The sequence below is a fragment of the Leguminivora glycinivorella genome, chromosome 11 (assembly GCF_023078275.1).
Source record: "Leguminivora glycinivorella isolate SPB_JAAS2020 chromosome 11, LegGlyc_1.1, whole genome shotgun sequence".
Lineage (NCBI taxonomy): Eukaryota > Metazoa > Arthropoda > Insecta > Lepidoptera > Tortricidae > Leguminivora > Leguminivora glycinivorella.
In genome coordinates, this window is record NC_062981.1 from 15,816,553 (window position 1) to 15,829,437 (window position 12,885).

Sequence of the window (12,885 nt, forward strand, 5' to 3'; positions counted from 1 at the left end):
AATTGATTGGAGATTAAGAAAACGGTTGACTTCGGTGTTTACACGCCGGTAACATTTTTTTCTGTAATTATACTATAAGTATAAAATATTATTTTGATATTACTTGTTTTTGTGTATTTTATGTTGTATTAATTTTATATATTTTTGCAGAGAGTTAGCGACTCATTCTTTGACCGTGAAATCTTCTCCTGCCTTTCCGGGAAAACCTGCGAAGAAACGTCTCGATCCTGGGGGCCGATTTTTGAGTCTCACTGTCACTAAAATACCAGTTGAAAACGGTAAATTGCCTATTATTTTCAGTGACAATTTTCTGAATTCGAACGTCGTGAGACTCAAAAATCGGCCCCCTGAGCGCGTGAATGACATCGTGCAACTTGTTGAAAAATCAAAAGTCAAGGCAAGCTTGGTGCGGTAAGACTTACTCAAATATTTATACTAATAACACGAAAAACATAATATTACATATTTTATTTGAAAAAAATAGGTAATTAAAGATGTTTTTTATTTTATTTTTAGAACCAGTATAACTCCGAAATGTGCTGATGAGAGCAAAATGTACCGAAGTCGACAACAGAATAAAAAGACACGCTTTTCGAACCAAGAAAACTTTCCTCCATCGCCGCATAATCATTAATAGTTTATTAAATGAAACTTCCTCTTGTTTGGATAACATAAACATAACATAAAACCTACTTAACCCTTCTAGTATTTATGTTAAGCAAAGTTAACAAAGCATGAATTTAACTAAAAGTTTTATATTTTTAATGAACTCAGAATATAAGTATAAACTAACTACTCGGAGAAGACTGGAGAAGACTTTCATTGAAATTTTGTTAGACACATGTAATGCAATAAGTATGAAAATTGTCTTTCAGTATTAGTATTGATTGAAGGTAACCTAAGGTTCAACATCGTACCTACTAACAGCAATACTCTGTCTTGGCTAACCATCGCTATACGTTATGCCCTTGTAATAAGGATTACAAATGTACAGTGACAGTTGTCCGATATGAAGAAAATGCTCAATGAAAAATTGGCTAAATATTAATCAGAAAACAAGCAAAATGGGTGGAATATATTTCTATAAATTATTTCTTCGGATTAGTCTGACACCGCTATTCAGTCGCAATGTACGCCTCTGAATACTCCTAAGTCGGTTCGCAGTAATCGCAGTGTCAGTTCTGGAGATGAAAATTCAGACTTACGTTAATATCTCACAACGTTTTATTTGAAATACCTACGTTTATCGGTAAACAATGACAACAATTCAAACTTTTGCAGATCAATAGTCCTTCCTTTCCACAGACCTATTGCGTACAAAAAACAAATGTATCCACAAAAATATAGACACGCCTTGCCAGCCAGGCAAGGCTCCCTGAGAAAGAAGAATGAACAAAAGGACCGTTTTAACGGTTACGAGTCCAAAACTGATTTGAAGACCGTAAGCCTCAAAACGATGCGTGATCAGGTGACTCAAACTGATGAAGATGAATCGATTACAGTGCAGTATGTGACAATAAAATCTTTACGCAAACAGCTAAAGGAAGTTCACCTCCTTCTGGGGCTGAAAAACTAGATCCTGATGTTGCTACCGATGTGATAAAAATAAAAGAGCTCAATCAGCAGAAAACTGCCCTAATAAAAAATCATAGAAGAAACCATAAGCGCAGCTCGAGTTCTTGTATTACGGTAATTCATTCAATATTTCAATCGTTTATTTGATATCTATACTTGATTCTTTTAGGGAATTTTAGGTCTATTGTACTCAGAATCACGAGTACTTTCAATCTCACTGGGAGACAACAAGTGTCCCAGAATTTCCATAAATTTTTGTTACTCCATAAAACATGTACGGAAAATGGTAACAAAATAAGAAAAAAATGAAAAAATCGTATGGCACAAGTTTTTTAATCACTAGTATTGAAAAAGCTAGTAATTCTAAGTAGAAAAGCATTTTTTTTAAATTATCACACTTCATAAAAGTGGCAAAAAAAAGAAAGGCTCTTTAATAACTTTTTTCCTTACTTGTAGGCTAATACTCCAAACTCGGACATTCAATGCATCTGTAATGCATCTGATGATGAGTGGAAGCCTGAGGATTACAGGCCAAGCAAGCAAAATATTAATGACATGAAGATACCTAAGGGAAATGGGATGGTAATATTTTTTTATATCTAACGTACCATTGATAAATTCATTAATTTAAATAATTTACAATGTGTCCATGTTTTTTGGTAGCTGGCTGTTCATGCGTCTGTTAGTCAATTATGTAGAATATTTATAGTTACTGACTATTTGCATTTTTTAAATTCAGGTGCCGATTGGAGAGAGATACGCAATAGTGCCAGCCAGGGTCCTTAAGCAAATTGATTGGAGATTAAGGAAACTGTTGACTTCGGTGTTTACACGCCGGTAACATTTTTTTCTGTAATTATACTATAAGTATAAAATATTATTTTGATATTACTTGTTTTTGTGTATTTTATGTTGTATTAATTTTATATATTTTTGCAGAGAGTTAGCGACTCATTCTTTGACCGTGAAATCTTCTCCTGCCTTTCCGGGAAAACCTGCGAAGAAACGTCTCGATCCTGGGGGCCGATTTTTGAGTCTCACTGTCACTAAAATACCAGTTGAAAACGGTAATTGCCTATTATTTTCAGTGACAATTTTCTGAATTCGAACGTCGTGAGACTCAAAAATCGACCCCCTGAGCGCGTGAATGACATCGTGCAACTTGTTGAAAAATCAAAAGTCAAGGCAAGCTTGGTGCGGTAAGACTTACTCAAATATTTATACTAATAACACGAAAAATATAATATTACATATTTTATTGTCTTCGGTTACCGCGATAGTTACTCATGAAATAAAACTACCCGTTGACCACGAACGCTGTAAAGAGTTCGAAACGTCGGGATGTATTTTAAATTCATTATACGCGATTTAATCCGTTTCCATAGTTTTATTTCATGATTACATATTTTATTTGAAAAAAATAGGTAATTAAGGATGTTTTTTATTTTATTTTTAGAACCAGTATAACTAGGAAATGTGCTGATGAGCGCAAAATGTACCGAAGTCGACAACAGAATAAAAAGAAACGCTTTTCGAACCAAGAAAACTTTCCTCCATCGCCGCATAATGATTAATAGTTTATTAAATGAAACTTTCCCTTGTTTAGATAACATAAACATAACATAAAACCTACTTAACCCTTCTAGTATTTAAGTTAAGCAAAGTTAACAAAGCATGAATTTAACTAAAAGTTTTATATTTTTAATGAACTCAGAATATAAGTATAAACTAACTACTCGCAGAATACTGGAGAAGACTTTCATTGAAATTTTGTTAGACACATGTAATGCAATAAGTATGAAAATTGTATTTCAGAATTAGTATTGATTGAAGGTAACCTAAGGTTCAACATCGTACCTACTAACAGCAATACTCTGTCTTGGCTAACCATCGCTATACGTTATGCCCTTGTAATAAGGATTACAAATGTACAGTGACAGTTGTCCGATATGACGAAAATGCTCAATGAACAATTGGCTAAATAGTAATCAGAAAACAAGCAAAAAGGGTGGAACATATTTCTATAAGTTATTTCTTCGGATTAGTCTGACACCGCTATTCAGTCGCAATGTACGCCTCTGAATACTCCTAAGTCGGTTCGCAGTAATCGCAGTGTCAGTTCTGGAGATGAAAATTCAGACTTACGTTAATATCTCACAAAGTTTTATTTGAAATACCTACGTTTATCGGTAAACAATAACAACGATTCGAACTTTTGCAGATCAATAGTCCTTTCCACAGACCTATTGCGTACAAAAAACAAATGTATCCACAAAAATATAGACACGCCTTGCCAGCCAGGCAAGGCTCCCTGAGAAAGAAGAATGAACAAAAGGACCGTTCTAACGGTTACGAGTCCAAAACTGATTTGAAGACCGTAAGCCTCAAAACGACGCGTGATCAGGTGACTCAAACTGATGAAGATGAATTGATTTCAGTGCAGTATGAGACAATAAAATCTTTACGCAAACAGCTAAAGGAAGTTCACCTCCTTCTGGGGCTGAAAAACTAGATCCTGATGTTGCTACCGATGTGATAAAAATAAAAGAGCTCAATCAGCAGAAAACTGCCCTAATAAAAAATCATAGAAGAAACCATAAGCGCAGCTCGAGTTCTTGTATTACGGTAATTCATTTAATATTTCAATTATTTATTTGATATCTATTATACTTGATTATTTATAATTGATAACAATGAATTTTGATTCTTTTAGGGAATTTTAGGTCTATTGTACTCAGAATCACGAGTACTTTCAATCTTTCTAGGAGACAACAAGTGTCCCAGAATTTCCATAAATTTTTGTTACTCCATAAAACATATACGGAAAATGGTAACAAAATAAGAAAAAAATGAAAAAATCGTATGGCACAAGTTTTTTAATCACTAGGATTGAAAAAGCTAGTAATTCTGAGTAGAAATAGCATTTTTTTTTAATTATCACACTTCATAAAAGTGGCAAAAAAAGAAAGGCTCTTTAATAACTTTTTTTCCTTACTTGTAGGCTAATACTCCAAACTCGGACATGCAATGCATCTGTAATGCATCTGATGATGAGTGGAAGCCTGAGGATTACAGGCCAAGCAAGCAAAATATTAATGACATGAAGATACCTAAGGGAAATGGGCTGGTAATATTTTTTTATATCTAACGTACCATTGATAAATTCACTAATTTAAATAATTTACAATGTGTCCATGTTTTTTGGTAGCTGGCTGTTCATGAGTCTGTTAGTCAATTATGTAAAATATTTATACTTACTGACTATTTGGATTTTTTAAATTCAGGTGCCGATTGGAGAGAGATACGCAATAGTGCCAGCCAGGGTCCTTAAGCAATTGATTGGAGATTAAGAAAACGGTTGACTTCGGTGTTTACACGCCGGTAACATTTTTTCTGTAATTATATTATAAGTATAAAATATTATTTTGATATTACTTGTTTTTGTGTATTTTATGTTGTATTAATTTTATATATTTTTGCAGAGAGTTAGCGACTCATTCTTTGACCGTGAAATCTTCTCCTGCCTTTCCGGGAAAACCTGCGAAGAAACGTCTCGATCCTGGGGGCCGATTTTTGAGTCTCACTGTCACTAAAATACCAGTTGAAAACGGTAAATTGCCTATTATTTTCAGTGACAATTTTCTGAATTCGAACGTCGTGAGACTCAAAAATCGGCCCCCTGAGCGCGTGAATGACATCGTGCAACTTGTTGAAAAATCAAAAGTCAAGGCAAGCTTGGTGCGGTAAGACTTACTCAAATATTTATACTAATAACACGAAAAATATAATATTACATATTTTATTTGAAAAAAATAGGTAATTAAAGATGTTTTTTATTTTATTTTTAGAACCAGTATAACTCCGAAATGTGCTGATGAGAGCAAAATGTACCGAAGTCGACAACAGAATAAAAAGACACGCTTTTCGAACCAAGAAAACTTTCCTCCATCGCCGCATAATGATTAATAGTTTATTAAATGAAACTTCCTCTTGTTTGGATAACATAAACATAACATAAAACCTACATAACCCTTCTAGTATTTATGTTAAGCAAAGTTAACAAAGCATGAATTTAACTAAAAGTTTTATATTTTTAATGAACTCAGAATATAAGTATAAACTAACTACTCGGAGAAGACTGGAGAAGACTTTCATTGAAATTTTGTTAGACACATGTAATGCAATAAGTATGAAAATTGTCTTTCAGTATTAGTATTGATTGAAGGTAACCTAAGGTTCAACATCGTACCTACTAACAGCAATACTCTGTCTTGGCTAACCATCGCTATACGTTATGCCCTTGTAATAAGGATTACAAATGTACAGTGACAGTTGTCCGATATGAAGAAAATGCTCAATGAAAAATTGGCTAAATATTAATCAGAAAACAAGCAAAATGGGTGGAATATAGTTCTATAAATTATTTCTTCGGATTAGTCTGACACCGCTATTCAGTCGCAATGTACGCCTCTGAATACTCCTAAGTCGGTTCGCAGTAATCGCAGTGTCAGTTCTGGAGATGAAAATTCAGACTTACGTTAATATCTCACAACGTTTTATTTGAAATACCTACGTTTATCGGTAAACAATAACAACAATTCAAACTTTTGCAGATCAATAGTCCTTCCTTTCCACAGACCTATTGCGTACAAAAAACAAATGTATCCACAAAAATATAGACACGCCTTGCCAGCCAGGCAAGGCTCCCTGAGAAAGAAGAATGAACAAAAGGACCGTTTTAACGGTTACGAGTCCAAAACTGATTTGAAGACCGTAAGCCTCAAAACGATGCGTGATCAGGTGACTCAAACTGATGAAGATGAATTGATTACAGTGCAGTATGTGACAATAAAATCTTTACGCAAACAGCTAAAGGAAGTTCACCTCCTTCTGGGGCTGAAAAACTAGATCCTGATGTTGCTACCGATGTGATAAAAATAAAAGAGCTCAATCAGCAGAAAACTGCCCTAATAAAAAGTCATAGAAGAAACCATAAGCGCAGCTCGAGTTCTTGTATTACGGTAATTCATTCAATATTTCAATCATTTATTTGATATCTATACTTGATTATTTATAATTGATAACAATGAATTTTGATTCTTTTAGGGAATTTTAGGTCTATTGTACTCAGAATCACGAGTACTTTCAATCTCACTGGGAGACAACAAGTGTCCCAGAATTTCCATAAATTTTTGTTACTCCATAAAACATGTACGGAAAATGGTAACAAAATAAGAAAAAAATGAAAAAATCGTATGGCACAAGTTTTTTAATCACTAGTATTGAAAAAGCTAGTAATTCTAAGTAGAAAAGCATTTTTTTTAAATTATCACACTTCATAAAAGTGGCAAAAAAAAGAAAGGCTCTTTAATAACTTTTTTTCCTTACTTGTAGGCTAATACTCCAAACTCGGACATTCAATGCATCTGTAATGCATCTGATGATGAGTGGAAGCCTGAGGATTACAGGCCAAGCAAGCAAAATATTAATGACATGAAGATACCTAAGGGAAATGGGATGGTAATATTTTTTTATATCTAACGTACCATTGATAAATTCATTAATTTAAATAATTTACAATGTGTCAATGTTTTTTGGTAGCTGGCTGTTCATGCGTCTGTTAGTCAATTATGTAGAATATTTATAGTTACTGACTATTTGCATTTTTTAAATTCAGGTGCCGATTGGAGAGAGATACGCAATAGTGCCAGCCAGGGTCCTTAAGCAAATTGATTGGAGATTAAGGAAACTGTTGACTTCGGTGTTTACACGCCGGTAACATTTTTAGGGTTCCGTAGTCAACTAGGAACCCTTATAGTTTCGCCATGTCTGTCTGTCCGTCCGTCCATCCGTCCGTCCGTCCGTCCGTCCGTCCGCGGATAATCTCAGTAACCGTTAGCACTAGAAAGCTGAAATTTGGTACCAATATGTATTTCAATCACGCCGACAAAGTGCAAAAATAAAAAATGGAAAAAAATGTTTTATTAGGGTACCCCTCCCTACATGTAAAGTGGGGGCTGATATTTTTTTTCATTCCAACCCGAACGTGTGATATATTGTTGGATAGGTATTTAAAAATGAATAATGGTTTACTAAGATGGTTTTTTGATAATATTAGTATTTTCGGAAATAATCGCTCCTAAAGGAAAAAAAAGTGCGTCCCCCCCCCTCTAACTTTTGAACCGTATGTTTAAAAAATATGAAAAAAATCACAAAAGTAGAACTTTATAAAGACTTTCTAGGAAAATTGTTTTGAACTTGATAGGTTCAGTAGTTTTTGAGAAAAATACGGAAAACTACGGAACCCTACACTGAGCGTGGCCCGACACGCTCTTGGCCGGTTTTTTTCTGTAATTATACTATAAGTATAAAATATTATTTTGATATTACTTGTTTTTGTGTATTTTATGTTGTATTAATTTTATATATTTTTGCAGAGAGTTAGCGACTCATTCTTTGACCGTGAAATCTTCTCCTGCCTTTCCGGGAAAACCTGCGAAGAAACGTCTCGATCCTGGGGGCCGATTTTTGAGTCTCACTGTCACTAAAATACCAGTTGAAAACGGTGAATTGCCTATTATTTTCAGTGACAATTTTCTGAATTCGAACGTCGTGAGACTCAAAAATCGGCCCCCTGAGCGCGTGAATGACATCGTGCAACTTGTTGAAATATCAAAAGTCAAGGCAAGCTTGGTGCGGTAAGACTTACTCAAATATTTATACTAATAACACGAAAAATATAATATTACATATTTTATTTGAAAAAAATAGGTAATTAAGGATGTTTTTTATTTTACTTTTAGAACCAGTATAACTACGAAATGTGCTGATAAGAGCAAAATGTACCGCAGTCGTCAACAGAATAAAAAGAAACGCTTTTCGAACCAAGAAAACTTTCCTCCATTGCCGCATAATGATTAATAGTTTATTAAATGAAACTTCCCCTTGTTTAGATAACATAAACATAACATAAAACCTACTTAACCCTTCTAGTATTTAAGTTAAGCAAAGTTAACAAAGCATGAATTTAACAAATTTTTTTATATTTTTAATGAACTCAGAATATAAGTATGAACTAACTACCTGTAATGTAACTTATAAGTTATGTGACTTATAAATGTAATTGTAAGAAAAGTATGCAATGCCAGTGGAATTAGCTTAGCATATTAGTTTATCTGTCTCAACGTGGGTTAATAATAAATAAAAAATTATAAATTAATTTGCATATTTAGGTTTATGTCTCTTTTAAATCAATAAGATTGTTTGATTTTAAAGGGTACCTAATTAAAATGAGCACATGCGATAAAATGATTTCTATCAGCTAATAATTTAAGTCTACAAAATTACGTAGAGTAGTAGTTTTCATTAAATATTTGTAATTTAATTTACCATAAGGTAAGTTTTAATTATTTTTGCTGTAGGTTATTGAAGGTAACTTTAAAGAGTTTATTTTGCAAAATTTCATGTAGGTACAAGAATTACGCATGCGATACATTTCTATCACCTTATAATTCATAAGTCTACGAAATTACGTAGCATACTAGTTGTTATTAATTATTGGCCATTTCCTTGAATTAAAGTTTGATTTATTTTTGCTACATGTTAATTGAGGTAATTTTTTTAATTTGTTTTGTCTTTTCACTGTACTTTATTATTCATTTATATCAATAGGATTTTGTATTGTATAACATATATGTTTACATCATTATAAATAAATTTATTAGTACTCAAATTATCATACTTGTTTCATTCCGCCCCATAAGGTGAACTGAAGATACATACATACAATCACGCCTGTATCCCATAAAGGGGTAGGCAAAATACACGAAACTACTAAAGCTGTAGTGCCACTCTTGGCAAATAAGGGGTTGAAAGAAATCGAAACTGTGACATTGCAGTGACAGGTTGCCAGCCTCTCGCCTACGCCACAATTTAACCCGTATCCCATAGTCGCCTTCTACGACACCCACGGGAAGAAATGGGGTGGTGAAATTCTTAACCCGTCACCACACAGGCTGACACAGGCAGGCACAGGCCGTATGAACTGAAGATATTCTCGTCAGTTTTAGGAAAGGAAACAATGCATGGCATTCTGCTTTGGACTAAAGTTAAAGTATCTCGAAAATATTGACTTTACCTATAAAAAATGTTGTACTTAAGGTACCTACGTACCTACTCGTTGTAACTGTGGAATGAGAAGCTCAGCGCAGGTAAAAATCCTTTTGTTATGTTATGTATGTAACATCAAGATCAAGACCTACTTGCCTTAGAAATATTAGAAGGATTCGCTGGATACTAAAGAAATACTATAATATCCCAAGAGCTATCCGGTCTTGCTACTACTGGGAAAATAACTTAATTCTATAACAGTACTTTTTATTTATTTTTAAAATCGGGACTTAATCGCGTATGACTACATATTAAACTGACCTCCAACGTTTCAGAGACGGCGTTGTCCCCGTGGTCCCGGAGAAGACTGGAGAAGACTTTCATTGAAATTTTGTTAGACACATGTAATGCAATAAGTATAAAAATTGTCTTTCAGTATTAGTATTGATTGAAGGTAACCTAAGGTTCAACATCGTACCTACTAATAGCAATACTCTGTCTTGGCTAACCATCGCTACACGTTATGCCCTTGTAATAAGGATTACAAATGTACAGTGACAGTTGTCCGATATGACGAAAATGCTCAATGAAAAATTGGCTAAATAGCTAAATCCTTCTAGGGCTGAAAAACTAGATCCTGATGTTGCTACCGATGTGATAAAAATAAAAGAGCTCAATCAGCAGAAAACTGCCCTAATACAAAATCAAAGAAGAAACAATAAGCGCAGCTCAAGTTCTTGTATTACGGTAATTCATTTAATATTTCAATCATTTATTTGATATCTGTACTTGATTATTTATAATTGATAACAATGAATTTTGATTTTTTTAGGGAATTTTAGGTCTATTGTACTCAGAATCACGAGTACTTTCAATCTCACTGGGAGACAAAAAGTGTCCCAGAATTTCCATATTTTTTTTTACTTTCCTCTTTTGTTACTCCATAAAACATGTACGGAAAATGGTAACAAAATAAGAAAAAATCGTATGTCACAAGTTTTTTAACTACTGGGATTGAAAAAGCTAGTAATTCTGAGTAGAAATTGCATTTTTTTTTAATTATCACACTTCATAAATGTGGCAAAAAAAAGAAAGGCTCTTTAATAACTTTTTTTCCTTACTTGCAGGCCAATACTCCAAACTCGGACACTAATGCATCTGATGATGAGTGGAAGCCTAAGGATTACAGGTCAAGCAAGCAAAATATTAATGACATGAAGATACCTAAGGGAAATGGGCTGGTAATATTTTTTTATATCTAACGTACATACATACATACATACAATCACGCCTGTATCCCATGAAGGGGTAGGCAGAGCACATGAAACTACTAAAGTATCAGTCAGTGCCACTCTTGGCATATAAAGGGTTGACAGAAAACGAAACTGTGACATTGCAGTGACAGGTTGCCAGCCTACGCCACAACTTAACCCATATCCCACAGTCCCCTTCTACGACACCCACGGGAAGAAAGGGGGTGGTGAAATTCTTAACCCGTCACCACACGGGCAATATCTAACGTACCATTGATAAATTCATTAATTTAAATAATTTACAATGTGTCTATGTTTTTTGGTAGCTGGCTGTTCATGCGTCTGTTAGTCAATTATGTAGAATATTTATAGTTACTGATTATTTGCATTTTTTAATTCAGGTGCCGTGCCGATTGGAGAGAGATACGCAACAGTGCCAGCCAAGGTCCTTAAGCAAATTGATTGGAGATCATACACTAGTGCGACAAGGAAACTGTTGACTTCGGTGTTTACACGCCGTTAACATTTTTTTCTGTAATTACTTATACTATACTTAAGTATAAAATATTATTTTTATATTACTTGTTTTTGTGTATTTTATGTTATACATATTAATTTTACATATTTTTGCAGAGAGTTAGCGACTCATTCTTGGACCGGGAAATCTTCTACTGCCTTCCCGGGAAAACCTGCGAAGAAACGTCTCGATCCTGAGCGCGTGAATGACATCGTGCAACTTGTTGTTGAAAAATCAAAAGTCAAGGCAAAGGCTTTCGAACCAAGAAAACTTTCCTCCATCGCCGCATAATGATTAATAGTTTATTAAATGAAACTTCCCCTTGTTTAGATAACATAAACATAACATAAAACCTACTTAAACCCTTCTAGTATTTAAGTTAAGCAAAGTTAACGAAGCATGAATTTAACTAATTTTTTTTATATTTTTAATGAACTCGGAATATAAGTATGAACTAACTACCTGTAATGTAACTTATAAGTTATAAATTATAAATGTAGTTGTAAGAAAAGTATGCAATCCCAGTGGAATTAACTTAGTATATTAGTTTATCTGTCTCAACGTGCGTTAATAATAAATAAAAAAATATAAATTTATTTGCATTTTTAGGTTCATGTCTCTTTTAAATCAATAAGATTGTCTGACTCTAAAGGGTACCTAATTAAAATGAACACATGCGATAGAACAATTTCTATCAGCTAATAATTTAAGTCTACGAAATTACGTAGCGTAGTAGTTTTCATTAATTATTAGGAATTTATTTTACCAAAAGGTAAGTTTTAATTATTTTTTCTGTAGGTTATTGAAGGTAATTTTAAAGAGTTTATTTTGTAAAATTTCATGTAGGTACAAGAATAACGCATGCGATACATTTCTATCACCTTATAATTCATAAGTCTACGAAATTACGTAGCATAGTAGTTGTTATTAATTATTGGCCATTTTCTAGAATTAAAGTTTTATTTTTTTTGCTACATGTTAATTGAGGTAATTTTTACAAATTTATTTTATCTTTTCACTGTACTTTATTATGAATTTAGATCAATAGGATTTTGTATTGTGTAACATAATTATATGTTTACATAAGTATAAATAAATTTATGAGTACTCAAATTATCATACTTTTTTTTTTTTTTTTTTTTTTTTTTTTTTTTATGAAATAGGCAGCAAACGAGCAGACGAGCCGCCTGATGGTAAGCAGTCATCGCCGCCCATGGACATAAGCAATATCATTGGAGCCACTTATGCGTTGCCGACCTTTGAGAACCCTAAATACCTGCTTCTTGAAGAACCCCATGTCATAGCGCAAAGGAAACACCTCAGAAGGAAGCTCATTCCACAACTTGCACGTTCTGGGCAAAAACGAGCGGGAGGCCCGTTTGTTCTTGGTTTGCCACGTGTCGAGAAAGTGAGGATGAACTTTGTTTTATT

The 12,885-nt window shown here is 33.7% G+C and overlaps 1 protein-coding gene and 1 long non-coding RNA gene across 6 annotated transcripts; both read left to right on the forward strand.

The window, feature by feature from the left end:
* Nucleotides 1-965: 965 nt before the first annotated feature.
* Nucleotides 966-5,761, forward strand: LOC125231014. 4 transcript variants are annotated; one of them, XR_007177581.1, is made up of 4 exons: nucleotides 966-4,200; nucleotides 4,577-4,956; nucleotides 5,058-5,318; nucleotides 5,424-5,761. It is a non-coding gene; the product is annotated as an uncharacterized LOC125231014 (long non-coding RNA). The 4 variants fall into 4 exon arrangements; XR_007177580.1 differs by having other exon boundaries at nucleotides 4,577-4,702; nucleotides 4,860-4,956; nucleotides 5,058-5,761; XR_007177582.1 differs by having other exon boundaries at nucleotides 966-1,689; nucleotides 2,032-4,200; nucleotides 5,058-5,761.
* Nucleotides 5,762-5,829: 68 nt separating this feature from the next.
* LOC125231013 (protein insensitive-like) lies at nucleotides 5,830-9,472 on the forward strand. 2 transcript variants are annotated; one of them, XM_048136351.1, is made up of 5 exons: nucleotides 5,830-6,596; nucleotides 6,970-7,095; nucleotides 7,253-7,350; nucleotides 8,013-8,273; nucleotides 8,379-9,472. In XM_048136351.1, the coding sequence occupies exons 2-5, from the start codon at nucleotides 7,069-7,071 to the stop codon at nucleotides 8,494-8,496; spliced, it is 504 nt and encodes a 167-aa protein (XP_047992308.1). In that variant the 5' UTR covers nucleotides 5,830-6,596; nucleotides 6,970-7,068; the 3' UTR covers nucleotides 8,497-9,472. The 2 variants fall into 2 exon arrangements, with proteins under 2 accessions (XP_047992308.1, XP_047992307.1); XM_048136350.1 differs by having other exon boundaries at nucleotides 5,830-7,095.
* The last annotated feature ends 3,413 nt before the right edge of the window (nucleotides 9,473-12,885 follow it).